Source organism: Erpetoichthys calabaricus, chromosome 8, assembly GCF_900747795.2.
Source record: "Erpetoichthys calabaricus chromosome 8, fErpCal1.3, whole genome shotgun sequence".
NCBI lineage: Eukaryota > Metazoa > Chordata > Cladistia > Polypteriformes > Polypteridae > Erpetoichthys > Erpetoichthys calabaricus.
The window spans coordinates 58,810,468-58,837,715 of record NC_041401.2 but is presented as its reverse complement, the minus strand read 5'-3'; the positions used below and the strand labels follow the sequence as shown (position 1 = coordinate 58,837,715).

General features: G+C 37.0%; 1 protein-coding gene across 7 annotated transcripts in view; it reads left to right on the top strand.

Annotated features, from left to right (window-relative positions):
* The window catches only part of mgat5 (alpha-1,6-mannosylglycoprotein 6-beta-N-acetylglucosaminyltransferase), a 262,957-nt gene that overhangs the window by 82,977 nt on the left and 152,732 nt on the right, over positions 1-27,248 (top strand). For all 7 annotated transcript variants that reach the window (XM_051930552.1, XM_028806564.2, XM_028806565.2 and 4 more), the window contains one exon: positions 24,408-24,575. In XM_051930552.1, coding sequence (XP_051786512.1) covers positions 24,408-24,575 — 168 coding nt within the window. The remainder of the gene's footprint in view (positions 1-24,407; positions 24,576-27,248) is intronic.

Sequence of the window (27,248 nt, the reverse complement as noted above, 5' to 3'; positions counted from 1 at the left end):
ATGATGAGTGTGATAAATAAAATTGAGAAGAGAAAGGGAGAGGAAGGGTTTAGAACAGGTAGGATTACATCAGCTGTTTACTGATTATTTGCTTTATTCGGGATGAGTGGACAAGCAGAAGGTGGAAGGAAATAAAGGCTGCAGTTACTTACTGTACTGCAAAACACACTTTCACCTATTAAACTTGTGTCCTAAAAATACTTAGACTTTGTCTGTGGTCTGATAACTACACTAACCATTAATTCATTCCAAAAGTGAGACGTCTACAAAACATTAGCCATCATCTGTTCATTTAACACTGTCTCTGTTCTCTTTTAAAATGCTACAAGCTGTGGAAAAAAACAGCAGTCTTTGTAGTTTTGTTTTGTGTGAATTGTCCAATGTTTGTGTATCAGTTATGGGGTAAACTGTACTACTGGTTGTTTTATTTTAAACATAGTGTGCATTCATTTTGCATTAACATTTATAAATATGTTGTCCTGGTGATCTTCCATCCATCCATTATCCAACCTGCTATATCCTAACTACAAGGTCACGGGGGTCTGCTGGAGCCAATCCCAGCCAACACAGGGCACAAGGCAGGAAACAAACCCCAGGCAGGGCGCCAGCCCACCACAGGGCACGCACACACACCCACACACCAAGCACACACTAGAGACTCTTTGAATCTGTTATTCATACTACATGTCACGGCTGTGCAGATAATACATCAAATAAACTGGGTGCATGACAACTTAGCATTCATTCCACACTAATCTTACTTGAGAGTGCAGCAGTGAAACCCTGGGGATTGTTTAGTTGACGTGTATTAAAAACTTGAATTTTGAACTAGGAAAATGTCATTGTCGTTGTCGTCTTCAAAAAAGAAAACATACAATTAAGGAAATCCTGAAAATGTTACAGAATGCTAGTGATACGGAATATGAAGACCATGAGTTGGATTGTGATCATTGTTTTGACTGTTTAGAATGATATGTTTACTGTAGAACTCTTTTATTTGCTTTATTTGTTAAGTATTTATAGTATAAATGTGGCATTGCCGTATGTAGTTTTACAGCTCAAGCGTCAACTACCATCCCGGATGTTGTCTGCGGCATGTTCTCCCTATGTTACGCTTTTGAGTAATGCTCTCTTCTAGGAATGCCCCGATTAGGGTTTTTTAAGGCTGATACCAATACCCAACTTCATGTTACAGCTGTTGGTATTTTTATAATTAAACTATAGACTACAGATGTTAACTGTTTATTATTCTTTAACAAAATTAAATTCTGTAGGCTTATTGTTTAATGACCATAAAAATGCTAAAATAAAATTTAATTAAAATACATTAACAAATAAAATATGTACAAAAATATGTATCCTTAATACATATTTCATAAAAGAAAAGAAAATCCTTTTTATAAGTACAAGCTGTCATAGTGTTCATTTTTTTCAGTGATGGACCTGTCTGAAACAAGGCATATTTAAAAAAAAAAAAAAAGTAGTCTTCACCATTTCTCTAATGAAAAAAACAAAAATTATACTTGCTGTATATTCTCACACAATCAGTTAATTAATATTGGCATTTAAGCACTGCTTAAATGTAAATATACATGTACTTATAGGTTTTAATCATTAATTGCACTCCAGCTGTTTTAGCTGTTAAAACATACATCTATACTAATAAAAGGCAAAGCCCTCACTGACTCACTCACTCATCACTAATTCTCCAAGTTCCCGTGTAGGTGGAAGGCTGAAATTTGGCAGGCTCATTCCTTACAGCTTACTTACAAAAGTTAGGCAGGTTTCATTTCGAAATTCTACGCGTAATGGTCATAACTGGAACCTCTTTTTTGTCCATATACTGTAATGGAGTGCACCTCGATGGCCGTGGGAGGCGGACTTGCGTATCGCGTCATCACGCCACCCATGTAATCACGTGAACTGACTGTGAACAAAGTACGTACAAAACAAGGAAGAGCCCCAAAGAGTGCTGAAGAAAACATTCATTACACAATTGAGAAGGCAGCGAAACAATAAGAAGCGAGCGAGTGACGCATACAAGCATATTCATAAGTGCAGCTACAACCGTAAGTTTAAATTAAGTTTATAGAAACGCTCCCGCTACCGTTTGCAATACCATATTCGCGACATACAAGTTTAATGAGAAGACACAAGGGCACCGTGTAAACCTAAAGTTTAAATTAAGTTCATAGACCTACAAAAGGTTGCCATTGATTTGAGGCAAGATTGCTTTTCCCCTGTACAACTATACGTGGCATTCTTAACAGTAAGCTTGCACAGCTTGGTCATATTACAACCGGAGTGCTGAACTTACAACGTGGTATACAAACAGAACTATAACAATCGTAAAAAAAGAAAAAAAAAAACAGCGGTGAACCCGTGGATTAAATAAAAAGGCGGCTTCCTTGGCGAAGCAAGGAAAAAGGAAGACCTTATTTAGCGTTCGTTTATAAAACAGCAGAAAAGCAGTGTTAAGGCTGCTTCACAAAAAAACAGCAGAGCGCCTTATATGAGCAGGCACTCAGCTAAAGAAGGGAATCAATAAAGAACTATAATCTTAATAAACGAACAAAAAATAGCGGAGAATCCGCGGACTACATAAAGCAAATGGGTACCTGAACAAAACAGTGAGTCTCAAATAGCTACACAATAACTATAACAATCGTTATAAACGAACAATAAAAGAATACAGAACCGCTAAGCTCGGAGAAAGGACGGCCTTATATGGTGTTCGTTTATAGGCAGCTTAACAAAAAAACAGATCCTTAACAAATTGTTATTGGTATATTTTCCCTCAATTTAAAAAGGTTTTCTTTTCTTCTTAATAAAAATTTAAAAGCAGTACTTCACTGCTGCGAAGCGCGGGGATTTGGATATATATATATATATAGATAGATAGCCTTTCGCGGCTTCACTCTATCGCGGATTTTATATGTAAGCATATTTAAATATATATCGCGGATTTTTTGCGGACAATGGGTCTTTTAATTTCTTGTACATGCTTCCTCAGTTGGTTTTCCCAGTTGATTTCATACAAGGGACGCTATTGGCAGATGGCTGAGAAGCTACCCAACTTACATTTCTCCCTCTCTCTCTTGCGCTGACTTTCTCTGATCCTGACGGAGGGGGATTGAGCAGGTGGGCTGTTTGCACACCTAGACGATACGGACGCTTGTCTAAAAATGCTGAAAGATTATCTTCACGTTGCTACCTTCTGTGCAGCTGCTTCGTGAAGCGACATGCTGCACGGTGCTTTGCATACTTAAAAGCACGAAGGGCACGTATTGATTTTCGATTGTTTGTTTTTCTCTGTCTCTCTCTATCTCTCTTTCTCTCTTTCTTTCTCTGCTCCTGACGGAGGGGGTGTGAGCTGCCGCCTTCAACAGCTTTGTGCCGCGGTGCTTCGCATACTTAAAAGCCAAACAGCCCTATTGATTTGTTTGCTTTTCTCTATCTCTCTGACATTATCTGCTCCTGACTCGCACTCCTTTGAAGAGGAAGTTATGTTTGCATTCTTTTAATTGTGAGACGGAACTGTCATCTCTGTCTTGTCATGGAGCACAGTTTAAACTTTTGAAAAAGAGACAAATGTTTGTTTGCAGTGTTTGAATAACGTTACTGTCTCTCTACAACCTCCTGTGTTTCTGCGCAAATCTGTGACCCAAGCATGACAATATAAAAATAACCATATAAACATATGGTTTCTACTTCGCGGATTTTCTTATTTCGCGGGTGGTTCTGGAACGCAACCCCTGCGATGGAGGAGGGATTACTGTATGTATATATATATATATCTATATATGTATATATATATGTATATGTAGATATGTGTATATGTAGATATGTATATGTATATATATGTTTACATAACCTCTTTAACACGCTACTTCTCTGCTGCGAAGCGCGGGTATTTTGCTAGTTTACTGTATTTTTAAAGGTGTTTTTTTCTTCAGGGTATCAGCTAGATATTTGTAATTCTTGAATTGTAATTGTAAAATACAGATTACCACTTTAATTATGTAGTACAGTGGAACCTCGGGTCACGACCGTAATTCGTTCCAAAACTCGTAATCTGATTTGGTCGTGATCCGAAGTAATTTCCCCCATAAGATTGTATGTAAATACAATTAATCTGTTCCAGACCGTGCAAACTGTATGTAAATATATTTTTTTAAAGATTTTTAAGTACAAAAATAGTTAATTATACCATAGAATGCACAGCATAATAGTAAACTAAATGTAAAAACATTGAATAACTCTGAGAAAACCTTGAACAGAGAAAAGTAACATTGCAAGAATTCACGCTATAGCCTTATGAACCGCTCGCTGTAAACACTTTTTTTTTTTTAATGAGTTTTAAGCACAGGGAAAAACATGAACATTTGAAAAATCCGTAATTTAATAAACAACCAAGAAAAGTAACATTGCAATAATGCATGCTACGAACTGATCGCTGTAAACAGAAGTGAAGTGGAGGTTAAAATCCAAAAGAAAAAAGTCTTCATTAAATACAACGAGGTAAAACAATGCTCGAATCAGTCTCTTTAAAAACAAGCCCGGTGCATTCTTTAACTGCCTTCTCGGCCTTAAATAGCCAGCCCTCTCTCTCTCGTGCTCTCTCTCTCTCTCTTGCTCGCTCGCTCCACAAGGACTGCACAGGGAGAGACTGAACACGTATGGAAATCATCGGCGCGTACGAACCGGAAGGGAAACTGGCTTGTTCTTCACCCGAGTGTGTGCTCGTGAACAGATGCAAAAGTTTGTCGAACTTTTTGGTCGTAACCTGATTTGTACGTGGTCAGAGACGTTCATGACCCGAGGTTCCACTGTACTTGTTTCTTACCAAAAGGTATACTGTATTACGCACAGAAATAAATAATAAACACAGTACAAATCCTTAAAAAAAGCTGCAAGTGTATCAAATGTTCATAAGTTGTTTATCAAGAAGACATAAAACTAACATGCTTAACACTAGAATTACTAGAGTCTACAAAAAAACTCGTAGATCCGGCCCACCTTAAAACCATTCTCACCTCTCTTTTGTCTTCTAAATGTGCTGATTAAGATGAGCAGCAAGCAGCCGGCTATTCCATTCCCCACCGCCGCAGAACGTTCACTAAGTTTTCCCAGCTCATGCCTTGTTTGATTATCTGGGAGTGACTGAACTGCTGATGTTTTAGAGTGGAAATAATAGATCGCTGTTTGAAAAATGTTGTTGGCCTATAACAAACCTCAATTGTTAAACCTCTTCACTGTTTGTTTACTAATTTTACCTACAATGTTTTGGATATCTGCCATTTTTCCATGTCAGTTTTTTCAAACATCCCTCATTCTTTTTACTTGAAAGATAAATAAATAACTGGTAATATGTTCTTCTTCATCGTTTAACCATGTTTCTGTAATTCCAAATGTATCATGATCTCAATATAATATTTTTTCTACCTTTTGTATTTTTTTAATACAGGGTGAGTCTTATTATGTTAACATTTGAATGTTGGAAATAATTTATTCACAAAACATACTTCATATGTGCAAGATGATTTGCAGGAATGTCTCAACCTGTTCGCCATCATGTTCAACACATGTACCATATGTGGCACATAAATTGCCCACAAAAATTGTATAAAAGTATATACATAGCAGTACCATTAGTGTTAATATAATTTTGACTCTCCCTATACATCTATCATTTAAAAGTAGCACTTTAGTTTCTTCCTTGTGCTACTTTTTTGTTAGGTTTGGTCTTCCTTATAAGTATTTTAGTAATTGTGTATGGGTTCTTACCACCCACAAAATGTATTCTTTAATTTTTTTAATTTGCAGTTTGTCTCATCAGTAAAGGAAATGTTTCTGACCAATTTATTTCTGTGAATGATCAGACTAAAACTGTTTTGTGCACTCAGTGCATTTATCTATGCATTATAGTTAATTTATGATAGTGCTTCTTTCTGCTTGATGCTGACAGAATCCTAAATGGAAAAAAAAAATACCTTTAAGTTTACTTCCAAATTCCAGAAGTTTGTTTTTCATAGAATATGACTCTGTTCTTCCAATAGTATTTGTCTCGTAGCTCCTGGTAGGTATTGTCTGACTCGTCAAAAGAATTGGGAAAAACTTTAGATAGCACAGATGAGGAGATGAAGTGTGTTTGTTTCAAACTTACAACTCATCAAATAAACTATCTAACAATGTGTGATGCCAGGAGATCTCAAGGATGGGTGTCAAATCAAAAACAAAAAGTCGGCATTGAAAAAGCATAGCTGCAAGTACAAATAAATGACTAAATTGTTTTTCTCTAACTAGAATAGTTTTAGTGGACCAATAAAGCACCAGTCTGGAAATAAACATGTCATGAAACAATAACAACATATTCTGTCACTAATGTCTTTTTTCTGTTTTTGTGACATCATACCAACAGGTTTTAGTCGATGCTGGAAGCTTTGAATGGCTTCTAAATGTGCCTACTTTCTGAAGTCATTCTGGATTATCTTTTGCCCTGTTCTTGACTTGCCTTGCTGACATTTTCAGCTTCACTACTGAAACAAAACAGTTACAATTAATATTCCACAAGAAAAATCAGCTCTTGGGAATGTCAAATAATTGGCAATTGTTCTCAGATTAAGTTGGATGTGTGGGCCACTTTGGCATTATTGTTGAAACAGAATTCTCACATCACATGGTTTGCAGTTTGTAAAAATACAGGAAAGAGCTTGTTTAAGGCAGCTGCAAATTGATAAACAACTGATTTATGAAGTGTGACTCGACAGCTGAACTGTTGTTTTTAACTCTCACATTTCATATTTTACTGTACACTCATGTGTAATATCATCCTAAAATACCCCTTCAGCAGGGTGATTAATGACCATTGAACATTCATAATCATGTAAATATATCAAAAGCAATATAGAATATCACACGTAAAAAACAGAAAATGTTTTTTTGTAGCCTGAATGTAACAGGAAAAAATAACTGTAATATTTGAACCGAATGCCCCCATTTGTAAATTACGTTTTGTAGTTTGGGGTATGTAATGTGAACATGTAGTGGAAACAAAAAAGCTTAGAGAAATTTAAATGGAAAAGAGTTCAGAAAGAGACTGTAAATAAGGAAATGGAAGATAGGAAAATGGGCAGAGCACAGAGGAGCAGTGAAAGGGAGCATATATTGCGTTTGGTTACAGGCCCATAGGCATGTAATGGAGAAAAGGCAAAGTCAATTAGGACCTAGTGAAGAAAGGTTGACAATGAACAGATCTGCAAAGCTGAGTTCTAAGTACAGGAGAACCAATAGTTTATACAAGAGAGTAGGGGTGGGCACTAAACTAGTAGAAGTTTGTCAACCGGTTTAAATTTCTTGTATCATTTCTATATTTGTTGAGTAAAAACCGTTTGTTACTTGTTCTTCTGACCCAGCACATCATATGCAGTGCAACTCCGGACATGAAAGTTCACACATGCTTCAACTAAATTTGAATGTTTACATTTAATTAAATAGCCTTAAAACTGTTTCAGTGTTTGAATTAATATTTGTGTATTGTGGAAAGTGTATTCTTTTATAATAATCATGGACAACAGAATCAGATGCAGTAGTGCTCCAGCTACTTTTGTTTTATTAATGTTGATAGTTACTGTGATAGATGTGAGAGAAGAGGCAGGAGAGTAACTGCAGGGGGGAAGGCAAAGTTGTGCGTACAAAAGGAGCCTTAAAGGAAGTGAGATGAACAGCATGGCAGTTCTGGTGGAATGTCTCAGACCCAGCAAAGGAAAGAAGGTGTCTGGTACAGTGTGAAGGCTAGTGAGGAAAGTAGTCCCCCCTGAAGTGGAAGAGTGATATATTCTGAACCTAACATTGATGTTGATCAAAGACAGTCCTTTGTCTGCCATACCTCTAGTTGTTCAATTGTATTTTATATGCTGTATAATGTGATGAAACAACATTGGATTTTCTCTTCACAACTTAAAACTTCCAATTTTTGAAGGGGTCAGTTCAGATGTATATGTTTATTACACTTTAAACGCACCTCAACAGTTTGAAAAGTATATACATATAGATATTGCTATGGTCATTTTTTATTAAATTGTAATATACATTTTTGGCCATACCACTCACTTTCCCTACGAGAGAGTGAATAATTTGGTTATTTTAATAATAATCACGGTGCATGCTTTTGCTTTTTTGCATTGCCGGAACAGTACAGGTCAGCATTGAGGAATATTATATAGCTATTAAAACTAGGGGTTAAGATTGTAACTGTACATACATTTAAAATTCAAAGTGACTGTTTATGGTGTTGCATAGTCATTAAAGCTGTCTTAGTAGCCAAACATTCTGAATGAATATTCACATTGAAAACAAGTGCTTGTATATGCTAAATCTGTATTTTTAAAGTTAAAAAGTCTAGATGCTACATATATATTCCTGGTGTAAGTTTTATTTATTGATGTTAATATTTTTTTTTTTTTGCTTGCAATGCAAATACAAAATATGAATTGTTTATGACTTGAGCGCAATTGCTTAAAAATATTGCGCCTTCACTATGGTTGGATTGTTTGTGAGCACAATAAAAGAAAAGTCGCACCATCGTTTTAGGAAATATATGTCAAGTCAGCAGCCAACTAAGATGTAGACTGTGTATGAAAAAGCTAAGGTTAGTAAAATGAGGTATTGCTGACATTGAGAAATGTATTTAAAATGGTAAGCAGATTATCTTAAAGCCATTAAAAAAAGTTGAAAAGAAATATGTGGCTGTTACATATCATTGTCTTCAATGAGAAATGAAACCAGCTGCTTTGCTTCCTGACACAAATATTTAAAAATTCTAAATTAAAGAGGCAATTAGGTTGAAAAATGAAAAGAATCAGCATCAGAAGCAGAATGCTACTCTAAGGGTAAATAGGAGGCATTTAAAATGGCTTCTGTGCTGGTCTCTTAGTACAAATTTAGTCATGCATTAAACCTTCTTATCTGCTCAATCTTATCTGAACTAACTCAGGAGAACACAGGAAACAGAACTTAGTTCAGTCTTTCCGCTTAATACCTAGCTCTTTAAATTTGTCATGCAAATCTGGCAGTGTACCAATAGCTCTGATGTGGACAATGACTGCTGGATCCTCCCCAGCTCTAGCTAGGAGCTTAAACACAACCATTAACCTGGAAGGCAACGCACTATACAAGACTCCTTGCCACTGGAGCAAACCTTTGTGTGTTAGTCCCGCTGATAAATCAAGTCATGTAGTATGATTTCATTCCTCTTGCTGGCACCTGGTTAAGAGTAAACCCATTTGAGCTCCTGCCAGTTCAACCTACCTTATTAAAGTTACCAGAATCACTGCCAAGCTCTACAGGGTCCTGGAAAAATGTTTGGACATCTCTAACAATTGAGGTTGCTGACCTCAGACAATATACACATCTTAATTTGCTGTTATGTCTGACTGTAACCACATTTTCTCAATCTCTGAAGTCTCCCATCTTCAGGGCTGCACGTTATCTCACTAAAGAACACCTGGGTGGGTTTTTCAAAATCTCTGTTAACTAACACCTCCTTAGTTTCAGAAGCCCTGTAAACCAGGCTGCTGACTCCTTGACATCCTGCAAGCAGGTTTTCGAAAGTCTAGCATCATGCAAGATCTCATTTCAAAAATTTGTTTGTCTGAAAATATTTAATCCTATTTAAACTAAGAATTTGTTTATACATTTAAAGAAACTTCAGTTGCGGTCTTACACCTGTAAACCTTTTTTTTGGACTTAGCTGTTAATGATAGTATTGCTTGACTTGGACCTTCTACTGTTACATATTCCTGTTTATAGCCTGATGATGTGTGAGACTCTGTCAGCAGTGATATAACTTTCAAATACTCCTAGACCTTAACCCGCTTCTTTGCCCTTATTATTGTAACTTTTTATTCTTTCCCTGTTCACTTCAATACATAACTGTGTCTCATTTGCCTAGTTGTTGCTTTGCTTTCCTAACATCTAGCTGTAACTTTTCTCTATTACTTGTGCTGCTCCTTGCACTGTATTTCATTAAATGTCCACCGCTTCATAACATGTGAACTTTCTCTTCTTTCCATTGTAACATAAATGGCCACCATCTGGAGTGCAATGTAACTGATTTATTGTGTATTCTGTTACTGTCTTTTTTTGTTTCTATGGATTTGTTATTTATTTATTTTTTTAGATTATGTTGTGAAGATACTGATAAATTGTTTAACTTATTGTCCTCTCAGGTGTTCTGCGTCTGCTTGCCCAGATGGCTCCTGCACTTGCTGCAAAGTAAATACAGAATCTTTTCAGTTTCTTGTAGCTGCACGTTGAACACTGCTCCTGTACATAAAAAAAAAAAAAAAAACTATAAAACATTATTTAAAGTGAAAAAAGTAAAAATGTGCAACACGGCATTTAAGTGGAAACAAAAATGACGTATTAGGAGCTAATGCTATTGCAACAGACAAAAACAAGCACAAGTTTCTGTTAGGTGCCAAAAAATAAGATGCACACACTAGTCATATGCTTTTTACATCAGCATAGCCAGCGGGCAGTTTTAGCAAAACCATTCATGACAATGGGGCAGCATTATTCAGACAGGCCTATTTAAGCCAGAGTAGAAAAAGCCTCTACTGTCAGTAAAAAAAAAAAAACTTCTCATGCCTGAGAAGTCAGAGTCTACTTGGGGAGGGTGACCTGCTTATGTGTAGTGCCCAGAAGTGAATGCATAGTGGCACACAAGATAAAGACAATGGATTCCTGGGAGAAAATTTGCACTACTCCCCGAGGGTGTTGGAAGGGAGGTAACCCACTGTATACCAAAGGTGCTAGGCCCTCCATATAGAAAGGGAAAATGAGGCCATAGTGGTTTGTTGGCCAGAAGATATCTTGGTAAATACCTTGAAGCAACTGCAACAAGATTAGTGATTGACTGGAGAGAATTTGCAAATGAACAATCCCTACTCTACTAGACCAATAGGGGGGAACATATGGTTTCCTGTTGGAATGGGTCGATAAACAAATGTTTAAGAGTTTCAACCTGTTAAGGGCTACAAAGTGCATAGGATGGTACCGTAGATGGATTTCTGTCCTGCTCAACCAGTAGTCAAAATCAACCATCCCTAATGCCAAAAGTACCGTATTTACGCATGTACCACGCGCACATTTTTTCCCAAAAATTATCATTAGAAAATCAGGTGCGCGTCATACATGAGGAAATTTTTTTCTGTAATGTTTACTTCTTCTGCTTGGGCTCTCTCTCTCACTCGCTCTATCTCTCTCTCTCTCTCTCTCTCTCGCTCGCTTGCTCGCATACGCACTCTCTCTCTCGCTAACGACGGAAGAAAGAAAAACTTTCGCAATGCAACAAAAACAGAAGGGCATTTCGCGGAAAAGTGCCCTAAACGCTTCCTATACAATCACAACACGTGTCGTATACGGGACAAAACGGTTTTCGTGATTTTCTTTGTAAAAATTAGGGTGCGCGTCTTACACAAGGGTGCGTGGTACACGAGTAAAAACGGTAATTCCAGCTGTAGACCTGGAAGAGGGTTTCAAGCTAATTCAGGCTTGTGCTAGATTGTGAATCCAGAGTTGTGGGAGAAACCGAGAAATGACAGAAAATATACTGTTGGGATAATGTTTAATATTTGGGCAAGTGGATTAGACGCTCTATTGGAAAAACTATCTTTCTTTTAAATGAAGGAACAGTGAGTGTTTGTGTTAGCCTTTTGTTCTTTTGTTAATTTGTGCTCCCCATATCTTACCGTTCCTTGTGTGTTTTGTTAATTGAAAATAAATGCACTTGTCATATTTTTGTTCTATTTTACATTATTTTGAGGGTGGAAGGATTCCTCCTTTTACTGTGTTTATATCCCTGCATTGATCATATTAGCATCAGTTATGTCAAACTGATGTTTTGCTTTCAATATTTTCCCCAAATTCTTGGAGTAAATTGGAAGTTCTCTTTAATAACTTTGAAATATTTAATTGGAATACTTGTTCAGTGTTGCATTTGCTAGAGGTTTAAAACTATTTAGTTTTCTGGAATAGTGATGTTAATTATAAATTTAAGACATAGTTAAAATTTAAAGTACTATATATGAAATATTTTTTTTTAATTTTTTTTTTATAGAATTACAATTTAAGCTTCAAAAACTGTCAGAATTATTTAACACTGGAAACCTGCATTTACAGCATTCTTCTCTATGCTACATGAAGGTTGCATCATTTTTAAAATTCCATTTCTTAAACTTTTTATGGTAATCAGAGATTAAGTTGGTTGCACTTAGAATGTAGGCCTGTGTTTGCTAATAACTGAATTGTTTCAGAATCTATTCAGATATATTCATGTGTTACTCAATTACTTATAATTGAAAGCATATTAAGCAGAAAAAAAAACTCGAAAGAGCAAAGTATTTTTGTAACTCTTCAGGTTATTACTGTGGTTTGCAAACGATGCCACATCTGTCAGAAAACGTGCTTTTAGTAATCTCTCAGTTTGCTCATTTTACAAGAAATAAAAAAGATGTTTTTTTAACACACACATAATAATATATAATTTTAAACTTTTTAGGAGCACGAGAGCATCTGAAATATTTTAAAATTTAGTTTTTCAGACTTTCGAATCTGTTGACACATACCGTATTTCGGTCTATTCATGAATCAGGCCTTTTAAGTTTGATAATTGTAGTTTAAATTTCCTCTTTGTTACATTTTTCACTCAAGCAATGGTTTTGAAAGTTGGCTCAGAATTAAACATGTTTATTGCTTTATATTATTTAAAAACCATTATAGCAGATTTTAAAATAGCCAAATGTTTTAATGTAGCAAAAACAAAATGTCAAAGAGCCCTGAAAATAAACCAAAATAAACACAAACCTGACCAGGACTTCACCAATCTTCCTAAGAGATGGGCCTCACCCCAGATGGTCTGGCCTCAGACTCAAACCTTAGGCCTCAAGGTTTGCATAGATCCTAAATGGGGCTCAGGCTTTCCAAAATATTCAAAGATTACCTTTAAAAAAGAGGATAACTGTTAAATTTTCTGACTTGAAGGACAAAAAGTAAACAATGTTCCTTTAAGTTTTAAAGAATACATTAAATAAGCAAGCAAACACTGAAAGGGCAAGGCAAAGAAAAGAGTTCAAAAATAAGACAAAAAATGTCTTATTTCAGGTTGCTTAAAAAGGCAATCCAATCTGGAAAATGGAATCCTCAGAACTGATAAAAAAAAAAGAAATCCACAAAGTAGAAAACCTGAACAGTACTTACAATATTGATCTTAGTGTCCTAACTCCTCAACCTGATTATAGAGGCTGAAGATGCCCCCTCGGCAGTGGTGTCATGGTGGTCCCACCTTTTGGGGTTATAAACACAAGGAGTATAACCATGAGACAAATACACAATACATAAATACTAAATAATACTTATAAATACTAAATAAAACTATAATAGCACAAATTGCACAGTAATAAAATGAGCATTAAAATTAATTAAAAAAAAAAACCAAAAATGACAAAAAAAGAGAAAAATATACAGTGAAACCTTGGATTGAGAGTAACTTGGTCTGCAAGACAAGCTAAAATTTTTAATAAATTTTAACTTGATAAACGAGCAAGGTCTTGCAATATGAATAGTACGTATACGCTTTGTCTGCTGAGTATCACATGATCACAACTGAGCTGATGGTTCTTCTCTCACTCTCTCTCTTGCTGCGGGATTGTGGGTAATTGTCTTCCATTCTCAGTCTCAGTCGGCGTGCCTCACTCATATAGTCAACATACATATGAGCGTATACTGTTTACTATAGCATTGTGACCATGTTGTGTGTATTGTAACATGTGAGTCCTTGTCTTGCACCCCAAAATACGAAGCTGAGTCTCAGTACTTTAACAACACCAGCTTTATTCAGCTTGAAACAGGAACAGCACAGTTATTTATTTTAGCGGGATCTGCCACTCTCCTATACACAGACACTGTAGACAAGCAGAGTCATGGCCAGGTTAGTGGCCAAGTAATACTGTGCCCTGTGCATTTATAATGTTCCTTTTATCACCCATCAACGGCAGGTGCTTATAGCATGTCCGTGATCTTTTCGGATTTGCGTTTATGCCGGACTGCTACAGCGCTGGGAGCCTGCGGTTTCTTTGGGACGCTTTACACATGTCGTCCTGTTGGGTGGAATCCCAAAAGAGTTTAGAAATCTTACAGTGCGTAAAGCATTTTTTTTTTATTTTGTGTCCAAGTGTAGTGACTCTTCAGGCAAAAGCAACTGTCATTAGATAGGTTCCTTGTTAAAGTCACAAAAAAAGAAGATTCCAGTGAGCCAACAGATAGCAGGGATTCCAGTGCAGGTTAATTTGTTTTATGTATTTTTACTTTATATTTTGTGTTAATCATTTTTATATGAATAGTTTTGGGTTCTGGAACAAATCATCTGAGTTTCCATTATTTCACTTTGATATATGAGTGCTTTGGATTACAAGCACGTTTCAGGAATGAATTATACTCGCAATCCAAGGTTCCACTATACTTTTAATATGCAAAACCTGGCTGAAACATAACTCAGAACTGCACAACTAGTTACAGATTATGCATCTTTATTCAGAACATGAAAAGAAAGATTTTTTTGCCAGAGACAGAGCTCCTTGGAAAGTGTCCGGCACCTAGCAGATAACAAGCATTTAAATGTCCGTTGGTTGTCTCAAAATGTCAAAAAGGCAACAGAACAATAACTAAAAGAAAACTAAAAACTGAACTGATAACTGCACTGAGACTTGTTTTAAAGCAAGTTCTGATAAAAGGCAGCAACTTCCTTCCCCTGAGCACCTGGATTTCTTCTGCTAGAAGAGCAGAGAGATTCTCAAACACAGGAGTGTTACTAACAGATTAGTCAATGTTACTTTCCCATGGGAATTAAAGGCTGCACTAAGCTGGCTATACAAAACATCCTAAGCTCCTGCTTTGCTTTTCAGCTTTTCCAGAATACAGTCCACTGTAGGGCTGTCAGATCGAACATCACTATTCAAATATAATTCAGATCTACATAAATAATTCTGATTTGAAGGGAAAAGGCTGACATTTGATTGTAAATGGGAATGGTTCTGCATTTTACCTTGCACTAGTTTTGGCATTGTGTTACTCCAGAAATGCTATGCTGCAATACTTCTATACTTTTCATGTGTTTTGCACATCACTCCCACAATCAGTGTTTTATCATTGTTAATAGTTGGTATTGTCATTTATAAAACATTGTTTTCTACTGCACTGCCCTGCTTTTAGGTTAAAATTATTGTTTTGCTCCAGATCCTGTTCCATTTCAGTAATAAATCTTAGATCCTTGATTTTCTGGTGTTTTATATTAAAACTGTTCAGAATTCATTATAGCAAACAAAAGTTGGTTCCTTTTATCCTACAACATAGTGGCAATAACTGTCATATTTCTGATTTTCCTTTTAATATTATAACAGGTTAAGAATCATAATTTTAAAGAGCATGTTCAATATCAGCTGCATCAACCAATAAATGTCTTGGAGGCTGCTGGTTTGAAACGTAATTTGTAAAAGATGTAATGAAGAATAAATACTGTGGTTCAGAGGTGGGTAGTAATGAGTTACATTTGCTCTGTTACATTTACTTGAGTAACTTTTTTAAAAAATTGTACTTCTAAGAGTAGCTTTACTGCACCATACTTTTTTTTGTGAAGAAGAAATGCTACTCTTACTCCGCTACATTGGGCAACACTCGAATCGTTACTTTTTTTCCCCACGTTACTTTTTTTCCCCATTAGATACGCTATATTTTTACCATAGAGAAGCCGCCAGTGGATCTACTGCATGACTGTTTCACCAATCAGACGTAGCAATAATAATCACAAGACTCTGTTTCACCAATCAGACGTAGAAACAATAATCACAAGACTCCATTTCACAAATCAGACGTAGCCATGCAGTCACATGACCACACACAAACTGTGGCGGCATATCGGCACAAACTCCTCACAGACAGCAGACAGGGAAAAAAAGAATACAAGTGGAACCTCGGTTTGTGAGCATAATTCGTTCCGGAAATGTGCTCGCAATCCAAAGCACTCGTATATCAAAGCAAATTTCCCCATAAGAAATAATGGAAACTCAGATGATTTGTTCCACAACCCAAAACTATTCATATAAAAATGATTAATACAAATTATAAAGTAAAAATACATAAAACAAATTAACCTGCACTTTACCTTTGAAAAGAATCATGGCTGGTGTGAGTGAGTTTCTAAACTCTTGTGGGATTTCATCCAATGGGACAACACGCGGAACAGCGTCCCGAAGCAACCGGAGGCACCCAGCTCTATAGCAGTTCGCCGTAAAAGCGAATCCAAAAAGATTGTGGTCATGCTATAAGCATCTGCCGTTGATGGGTGATACAAGGAACAAGGAACATTATAAATGCGCAGGGCACAGTATTACTTGGCCACTAACCTGGGCATGACCCTGCCTGACTGCTGTGTCTGTGTATAGGAGAGTGGCAGATCCTGCTACAATAAATAACCACGCTGTTCCTGTTCCAAGCTGAATAAAGATGGTGTCGCTAAAGTATTGACACTCAGCTTCATATTTTGTGGTGCAAGACAGGGACTCACACATCACGGCACACACACGTAGTCACAATGCTATAGTAAACAGTATACACACGTACTGATGTTGACTATATGAGTGAGGCACGCCGACTGACGATTGCCCACAATCCCGCAGCGAGAGAGAGAAGAACCATCAGCTCAGTTGTGATCACGTGATGCTCAGCAGACAAAGCGTATACGGACTACTCGTATTGCAAGACCTCGCTTGTTTATCAAGTCAAAATTTATTACATTTTAGCTTGTCTTGCAAAACACTCGTAAACCAAGTTACTCGCAATCCAAGGTTCCGCTGTACATGAAAAATGAGAGCCAACTCTTGCTTAAGCTTAACCATCACTTCACTGAGTGAAGAACAAGCATGTTTTAACCAAACATGCACAGACACAGACAGTCAAGGTAAAGTGAGACTTCTTGAACATGCACAAGCTGCCTTGTTCTAATGTTATTTTCTATCAGTTGTGCTATTTGGAGGGCAAGTGAATATGTAGTATTCTACTGTCAGTGTACAGTATATCTTGTCACTGTAAGTAGTCTGCACTGTTCAAACATACATGTTACCTACTGTAGGTATTGGCTTCAAAAGCTTTGTTGTGAAAACTGAGATTTGGAATTTTGTGTTATTTGTGCATCTTTATTTTGTAAAGATGTTATTTATTTTTACTCATTTTTTATTTTATTATTTGGAAATAACAGAATTTGCACATTATTTTATATTTTTGTCTGTCTTATTACAACATTTCTAAAAAATAAATAATTTATTATAATCAGTTACTCAGTACTTGAGTAGTCTTTTCACCAAATAGTTTTTTACTCTTACTTGAGTAATTTTTTGGATGACTACTTTTTACTTCTACTTGAGTAATATTATTTTGAAGTAACGCTACTCAAGTACAATTTTTAGCTACTCTACCCACCTCTGCTATGGTTACATGCGTTACATTTTTCTTGGCTCTGAAAAGGGGGAAAATGCCATTTAGTTTAATCCTGCATGTTATTATTTGACCAGTACTCAACCAGCATCCTGCTCTGCAAGTTTACCAAATCAGGCTGCTCCACATACTCGATCTTGCAGTTGGTTTTAAAATTTAGCTATGTGTTATTTATTTATTTTCTTTACCTAGTAGCGTAAAATTTTTAAGTTTCTTTTAGTGAAAGTGTTTGCTGTATAATTAATATAATAAGGAGACAATACTTAAAGATCATTACAATGAAACATTTAGTACAAGTAGTACAGTACTAGATTTGTGAAACCTGAATAGATGGGCACTGACTTCTTTTGCACCCAAGTACCAGAATGGCACACAGTGGGGTGGAGGGCTGGAGGAGGGGGCAGGGTGCAGGCGACTAAAGTAGCGAGTGAATTTAACATGTTTAAGTAATCATGAGTGATTTTGTATGAATTTCTTACATGCATTACAAATATGTGAAATGTCCTGTTTCTTCTTTTCTCTTTGATCATGTCACTTTCCAATTCATGCACAGAAGGGCCATGTTTTTGAAGTGAAGGTGGCATCAGTGCGCAAGTCATAAGTGTTGCATGCTATGCAGAAGAGTGCAAAAAAGAAAAAATTTCAATAATATTGAAGCATATGAAGGTTCAAAGTACAAAAGTGCTTGTAATAGCACTTAGAACTTCAATCTACATTCAGATATATTTGAATTGGGTATCTGAACCCTAATTTTTGTATCATTTGACAGCCGTCCTTCACACCTGTTCAGTTTTACAGTTCTTTCAGGCTTTGACTGTTCACCTGATATCTGATAATTCAAAGTGTGTAAGGCATTCCCCATATACTTTTGTGAAACTAGCACACTTCCATGGTTTGTTTTCTCACATTTTTATGGCTTCATACCAATTGCCCTGTGTCCATGTCACCTTAAATTGATATTATGAAAGTGGCTGGATAGACCAGTGATAGTGAACCTACGATACGCTTGTCAAAGGTAGCATTTTGGGTGACACTTCAGCGTTCACCAATACCTGAGTTACCCAAGAAACTGAACAAACAAAATAAGAAATATGAAACCCTGAACCACCAAGAGCTTAAAATGAATCATTTGTCTTCACGGCAGCTTTTTTCTAACCACTGCTCTGGAAGGTCATGTTCAATGTGCAAGCACGATATCTGTAACTGCAGTGTCCAAAATGAGCGCACTATCAGCGTGTGTGTGAAATCAGCTTTTGCACTCATTGCTCATGTGTAGTGAATTTAATTATTTTGTGCCAGGAACCACTCAAACAACACTGCTGCAAAGGTAAGGAAGTTATTAACCTGAAAGACTGTTCCGGTATACTGTCCCAATAGAGTCTGCGAAGGGCAGTGCTGACATTGTTTTCTCTTAATGGTTACACTTGTGCAAAGGCATGTGCTGTTTTACATTTCTCTCAACTGTTCCTCCTAAAACTGGCTTATTTTCCATGCTATTCACCACTGTGACGATAAGCGCTACAAAAACTTTATGGTATGCTATGTGTGGACAATAGCGTTGGGAAAGCATAACAAGGCATATCTTTGTCAACCTTCCATCTTCAGAATCCTGAATATTTCCTTCCATACCTATCAACCTCTTAGCAAATGAAATCTGGACAAAGCCTAAGACAGAGGCCCAAAATAGGTATATAAAATAATATTTCTCTTATAAATTTAGAAAGTTGCTAGAATAACAGGACTTTTATTTTATAATACATGACATCACATATGATTGGGCTGTATTTTTTTAAATAGATGAATTTGTAATGAATTGTTTCGCTTTTGTTTGGTCAGTAGGCAACACACCAGCAAAGTCAAAATAAGCATTTTCAGAGTTTTTAACACGCCGAGCCCAAAAGGTTTGCCATCACTGGGATAGGTGGACATTGATTAGTTTTGAATGGTGTTTATATCTAATCACAAGATTTCTGTAGGTCCTTTATACAAATGTTTTATCTATTGCTTGAAAATAGTTTATTGATACTTAATGTTTGTTACTTTAGAGTTCCACCCTGCTGTTTGCAGAGGTAACTTTTTTAGCAGCAAGCAAGACAGAAACAGAAAAGCACTTAATATGTAAACATCAAGCTTTATTGAACATATTCCATTATCAGTTTCTTGCTTTTCAAGAATGCTAAAAATACTCTTAAAATTTGTTGGAGAGTTGATGGATACCCTTTTCTCAAGATGTCTTGCTTTTGGCTATTCAAAAGTGAGCAAAAAATATGGGAAAAGTGCATAGCTTATGTGGCAGGGAAATGGTTGATTATGTTTACTTTTTATGTCAACAATGTAAGAGATTGAGTGTATACGTTATTACATACACGGGATGTAGACATTCTTACGTATTTATTGTTTTGTATCCAGTAAAAAGCCAACTAAAGATCTAAGTTCTCTTTAATGACTTAACTAGTTCAGCCTTTCATTAATCAAATCAAATACTGCAATGATGTCAGTTCGTCGCTGAAAATACTCCTGACTTGCAGTTAGCCTTTGGTCCCAAAGAGAGCACTGGGGGCATATCACACAAAAGACTGCATCGCCTATTAAAAATGACTAGGGGGCTCTGCCCCCTGCTCGCTTCGCTCGCCAACCCCTGGTGTTGTGAATTTACAAAGAGCGTGATGTATGAATGAGATATAGCATAGTGTGAAGGTGTAGATGACGCATATAGGAAGCAAATAAAGTTGTCCATGTCCAAAAACGGGCTCAGAGAAGTAGATGCTAACTTTGTCTATGGTTTGTCCTTGTGATTTGTTGATGGTCATGGTCAAGGCAGGTTTAATGGGGAACTGTCGCCGTTTAAGTGTAAAAGGTAATTCCAGGTCAGAAGTTGTAAGGTAATTGTAGGAATTAGAACAGTATTGTTAGCATGTGATTCTGTAAGAAGTTTTGCTTTAATAACATTGTGTGGCATGGTGTTGACGACTAAACGTGTACCATTGCATAAACCCTGTTTAGTGTTAGGGTTTCTTAATAGCATGATTATTGTTCCATTTTTAAGGCTAAGATTGTGTTGTGGTAATCCGGCTGGGTTAATAGTGTTCAAATATTCTAAGGGGAAATTAAGATGGTCATTGTAGTCATCAGAGTCAACTTTGTCAGAGCTTAGAAAGAGCTGTGCCACTCCAGGAAGTAATGAAATGACCTGGTTATTAATGTGATCAACATTAATATTTTTTGGACATAAAATAGTTCGTTGTGTTAAAAGGGGTATTTGGTGTAATGAGATTGTTGTTTCAAATATCTTCGTAACTCTTTTGAAAGCAATGCCAATTGTCTGCGTATTTTAAGGTGGACTGAAGAATAGCCGAGCGCATGGCATGTGGAACAATAGCTAAGCACTGTGTAAAATGTCCTCCTAATAAAAGTACCTTTCCTCCAAAGGGAATATTATTATCCATCAACGTTTGTAGAAGTTTATGAATGGTGTTGAGTAAGTGAGTGGATGCCATTAGATGCAAAAGCAAATGAACTATTGTAGGATGTAATGCAGTTCATAAAGTTTTCACTTTCAGGTACTTCGTTAGTTAGAAGCTTCTGTAGATATGCAGGATATGAATGTAAAGGAGGCAGTCAAATTTGACCCTTTTGACAATAACGTGTAAATTCATTACTTGTATTGCCAGTTGTTTCTTCAGGGAAGTTAAGTGAATGACAATGATTGACGACCGACATGCATTGTTTTTTTTCATGCGGGTTCGTGTGTTTGGTCCCGTCACTCGAGCCGTATCGTTTTGTACCCGTGAGCGTGAATTCATGACTTGTTTGTTCTTCAGCGTTATAAATATGGATAAGTAATAAGGAGGATCACACTCACTGTTAATATGGAGCCTTTTCTGTGGTTGAACGGTTAATAGTGCATCAGTATAATGAGATCTACCTATGCTGCATAATTTGAATGTGTTCAGCTGACGTATATTTAATACGGACGGTTCGTTTAGTAATGGTGCTTTGTGTCTCATTTCTTATTTATGGTAGTGTGGTCGTGGGTCCGAATCCTGCTTTTTGTGTATGTTTCGTGTGCTATGTCCGTAGTCTGTCCCGCTTTGTGTCCAATGGGTTTGTGTGGCGCTTGCGTTCCGACTTCTTTTTTTTTTTTTTTTGTGCTAGGGGGCGTTGCCTCACTTTATTTTATCTCTGTTAGTGGAGGGGGTGTTTGTGTGTCGTGGGTCTCAATTCTCTTCTTTGTGTGTGTTCCGTTTCGCGTCTGACTCCTTTTTTCTGTGTGCTATGGGCGCCTCATTTCTTATTTTACGTTGCTTTGCATCCGGTTTCCGTTGCTTGGAAGGGGGGTTTTGTGGGGGCGCCTGCACAGTACGTCTTTTGCGTCTACGGCCCATGGCCGGATGTCCCTGCGTCCATCCGGTTTACCATTCTCGGTTAGTAATATGGATTTTAATATGCAGGGTGGCTTGCTGCAACAGCAGACATATTTGCAAAAATATATGTCTAATATTTAGTGAAGTTAATACTCATTTTGTGGAAACTACGAGGTCCCGACTGCAAACTCTAATTAATGTCGTAAAAATTACGGTTTTATTCCCCAACACAGAATGCAAAATGGAGGAACAGATTCCTTTATTATATAGGATTATAGAAACCTTGTAGTACTCTGCCACAGTTACTACAGAGCTATCCCCATTGTCAGATGACTCTACTGTCAGTATTTACAAGTAACAGTTTTTTATTGAACTGGAGTGGCAGGCATTTATGAAAATAATAAGGATTTAGTACATTGTTTTAGAATGTCACCAGTGTCATGAAGCCCCATTTTTAGGTGCAGTTGAATATAATGTAAAAAGCACTTACTGCGCTTGCCACATCTATATACTGTATCTGTCTGTCCATCCATCTGCCTGGCCACATTAAAGAACTTGGCTCCCTAACAACCAGTTATTTTTTGGAATTTTGGCATGCTTATCTTTCAAGGAATTTTTTGAGACATTTGAGATATTTCAAGTACAGCATGTTGTAGAAATATTTCAATTTCAAAATCCCCCTTTGAAATGCATTGGTGAATTTGCAAGCTTGTCTATCAAAAACAGACATTTCTGTGCAGATTTAGTTATGGATTAGGGAGGTTACTTAATCTTGTATGTTTTTCTTTTTTACTCTTTCAACAGCCGCTCCTAATGGTAAAGCAATAAAACAGCTGCAGAGTGGTGTACACTGCAGTGGCTTGTGCTGGTTATGCTACCTAAAGAAATGGCATCTGCAGCTGTGCAGTAGGACCTGTGCTACAGATTGCACAGCTACTACTCCTTGAAACCATAGTGGGTGAAAAAAGGGACACAGTTTTCCTAACTGTGACTAGGTCACAGCTCATGCGTAGAGTAAACAATCATGTATTTAGGATTTGTGTTACGCAATTAATAAAAAAAAAAAAAACAGTCACATTGTCTGCAGATCATAATGATTATATTGTTCTTTCACACTATAATTTATTGGCAAATGCCATAATGAACATCTATCATGTTTGGATGCATCCAACAATTTTAGCCGAAACTTCAGCACAGATTTTAAATCTCCGTTGAGTTCTATCTTGACTTTCCACAATCAACAATTGCACATCAATTGATGTAGTTTTTTTCACCATTTGAGTCGGAATCTGCTGTCTGTGAAAGCTGTTTTAGCCACCATAAAGCCTGTTTGGCCTCTACTTTTTTCTATGTGATATTGCAAAATAGTATTAAACATGGCTGTGTAGTCGGTACACAAAATCTTTGACTCCGCTTCTGACTTTGAATCCTCAGTTTTTGATTCCTCCGACTCTTCTATTTATAATTTAAGCTAACAGTACCAGTCAAAAGTTTGAGGTCATCCAGAAATGTTCATGTTTTTGGTAGAAACTGATACCTTTTTTATCAAGATACCATGCAACTGTTTTAATAATATAGCCAAAGCATTGCTATGGTGTATACTGAGAAAAGCGCTATATAAATGTAATGAATTATTATTATTATTATTATTATAATGGCTTTTACTGCTTGAAATGCTTTTTAATTTATAATTATCATACAACTGCAAAGCCCCATTTTCAGCAGCCATTCCTTCAGTGTCCTAATTTTAAACTTCCTTGGTTTGTCCTTAAATAGTGATGTGTTAATGCAAATTGGTTATTAGAGAAACCTGTCTAACTGCACTCAAACTTGTTATCCTGTTCAGCTTTATTTCAAAATTCTGGCTTTCCTAAAGTTCAGTTCTGGGTTCAGAAATGGGCAAAATGAATCAACTTTCTCAAGAAACATGTCAGTCTTAGTTTTTTTGCAAAATGGAGGTCATTCCATATGACAGATTGCCAAGAAACTGAAGATTTCGTACAAAGGTTTCTGTTACTGCTTGAGAGAAGAAGGCGAACAGGACAGAAAAGGAAGGGGAAAGCCCAGATGGGCAACTGCATAAGAAGCATACGAACATCAGAGTGTGTAGTTTGAGAAACAAATGCCTTACAGGTCTTCGGTTGCCATCTTCACTAAATACGCACCAAATAACGATGTCATCAGCAGCTGGTATAATTTTGAGAAAATAGTATATTTTTTCATTATATGATTCAGCAATTGAAAAAAAAACTAATACTCATTTTTGGGATACAAGGTTCTTAATACTTGGTGTACTTGGAGAGAAAAAAAACAGACATAGGGAGAATGTGCAAACTCATAACGACTGGGCACAGAATTCGAACCAAGTCCGGATCTGTTTATAAGTAATTACAAAATATTTATTTTGTTATGTCTTATGTAGAAAGGCTTCTTATTTGTTTATACTGCCATTTATTTCTGTGGAAGCATTAATATATTTTATCTTTTGTGTTGCAGATTTGAAAAAAACTCTGGCTGTTTTACTGGATAATATTTTACAACGACTTGGAAAATTAGAGTCAAAAGTAGATATCCTGATATTCAATGCCTCAAGTGGAAATTCAAGTAATGTGACATCCAGTGTTACTCCTGGTGGGATAAATGTAGAAAAAGTTAATGTTGCAGGTATGTACAAAAGCACTTAATCTCATTTAATTTTTCCGTGCTTCAGTTTTTGATATGTAGATTATAGTCTTTTAATAAAGATTTCACACCTGTGTTGTCTGACATTTTTTTCCTGTTATTCTGAGGTAAAATTTGATTCTCTTCATCATTTTTTCAAAATCCTAGAATTTTTACAGTGGTAAACAACCTGCTAGTAATTTAAAAATATGGAAATCTGTAAATAAGTCTGTAATTGTCATTTATGAAATAGTTAATAGTAACTCCTTTAAAAGCGACTACATAAAGATTAATCAATTTTAGGAACTTCTATAAAAGCTACTACATAAAGATGAATCCATTCCTGGCACATCCAGACTTCACTAACATTCAATACTGTGAACCTTTGAGGGCTTTGAGAGGAAGGCAACTAACTTCCTGCACATATGGCTGGGCCCACCACAAAGCCACAACAGCATCACCCCGTATGGGAGCATGAGCAAACTGCAGCTCCCTTTCCGCAGTTCGACAGAGGAGTTCATAGTTACCCAGGCAAGAGTGATGCTGTTGCACTGAGACCATAGTGACATCAGAGTTGCCTTAGGGTGCGATTGAAGTGAGAGCTAGCAGGAAGTGGAGAACACATGAGGCAGGTGACTAGGCTGAAGCACAGCTGTGGTGCAGAGTGTTGCAGCATTATGTGCAGGCTTTGGTAGTAACCCAAGACCGTGCTTTGACAAGGCCCAGGGAAATGAAAGATGCCCAATAGTTCTGGAGGAGGTAACATCTGAGGTGGAGGAGTTCATTAACAGCAGGATAGTAGCGATGTGACAGCAGGGAGCCTGGACCTGGTGGGAGCTGGCTATAGTTTGGAATATCTTATGGTAGGAGCTCTTGAAGGCAGAGCCACTACGGATGAACATCTTGATCCATTTGGTGTATGTTGTCTTCCTTAGCCTATTCACTCTCTTCTTTTGGGACCTGGTGGAAATGCCTCTATGCCCACTGTGCCAGAAAATAGGGTCCATGTAGTATATACCTGTATTGAGTTGCTGCCCAAAGTCTCTGGGAGAAGGCGCTGTTTGTGGCGCTATGGTCAAATGTTGAGGGTCATAGAAGATGCCATCACCACAGGGATCACATGTACAGCGAGCAGCAGCAACATGTGAAGAGAGACATCATTTTCGTGAGGGCTGAAAAGAGGCTGCAGGAGCAGTCCAAGTCACCAGTAGGGCTACTTGTCACATCATGAGAGTGGCAGCTGGTGGTTGACATAGGGAAAAACTCCCAATTCCTAAAGACCATCACAGAGACCACACTCAGGCCATTCATGGTCCTATTGTCCGAGACAACAAGACAAGTGTTTATACTGGAACTGATTGTTCCTTGAGAAGACTGGATGGAGAAAGCCTTCAAAAAGAAGATGGCCAAGTATGAGGACCTTGTAGGTCAATCCTTCAAAATGGCACTCAAGTTTCTTGAAATTATGGGACTGTACAGCAGTAGAGCCAGCGTGAAAATCACAGAGACATTGAGATAGCTGTGGATCAAGCGGAAAGAGCCATGGACTGTATACACAAGCAACTTGGACACAAGGTGGCACCTGATCACCCTCAGCTTAGTCTCCTGAGCCAGGGTGTCTGATGTTGAAAGACCTGGAATACCCAATGACCCCAGGTAACATCTCTGAGGATGTATCCAAGTTGCACTGCAAGGCGTGTGCTAAATCTGGCAGGAATGTCCCTTCTGATAAATTTAATGTAATGGAATATTACCTTTAGCAGCAATCTATAAAGAGAGAGAACAAGTTTAGTTCTTCCCAGTCCTAATACTGGATAAACTAATTTATGGAATAAATAACTATGTTTAATTTACATTTTACCATCTTAAAGACAGTAATACCACAAAATAGTTTGCTTGTAAGTTGTGATGCTCACTAGGATTATGGGATAACAAAAAACTGGGAAGTCCGGTACTGAGGCCAAAGATCAAAAACGGTGGAATTTCATTTTAAATGTTACTCGTATTACTCTGATTAAGTATTCCTAATCTGAAATTCCAAAATCCAAAATGCTTCAAAATCCTAAACTTTTTTTTTACTGCTGAGTGAACGTAAACAACATATGTGAAGATTTCAAATGAATTTATTCATTTTGAGCAGGTGGAGACTATCTCCCCTTGCAGCTTTGAACTCCACGAAGCATCAGCAAATGATTGATGACCATGGGTGCTATAGTTGTCCCCCCTTGAAGTGCCATGAAGCTAGGATACATAATCAACGACCAGTGATGGGGTCCCCCATGAAGTAATGAGCACCATGATGCAGCATCGCTTGTTTGACTATCTGGGAAGCAGTGCAAAATGCTGGGGATGTGTGGGTAGCTGAGCATGAAAATAACACCACGTAGGTGTTATTTCAAAAGCAGTTTGAAAGTACTATGCTAAATCAAAGAGCCTTGAAATATGCGTATGCAGTTTTTCAGAAAAAGTTGGGATTTATAAACAAAGACTTGATGTGGGAAAGATTGCATATACTGTATTTACAGCAATTCTAGTTTATCCGTAATTGAAATATAGCCAAACCAGCTAAATGACAACTCACAAGTCTAATAATTCTTCTCACTGAGCCATTATTGTAATGTGCATTGATTTTGCAAACATATTGAACCCCAAAAGTTACAAAAAAATATATAGATT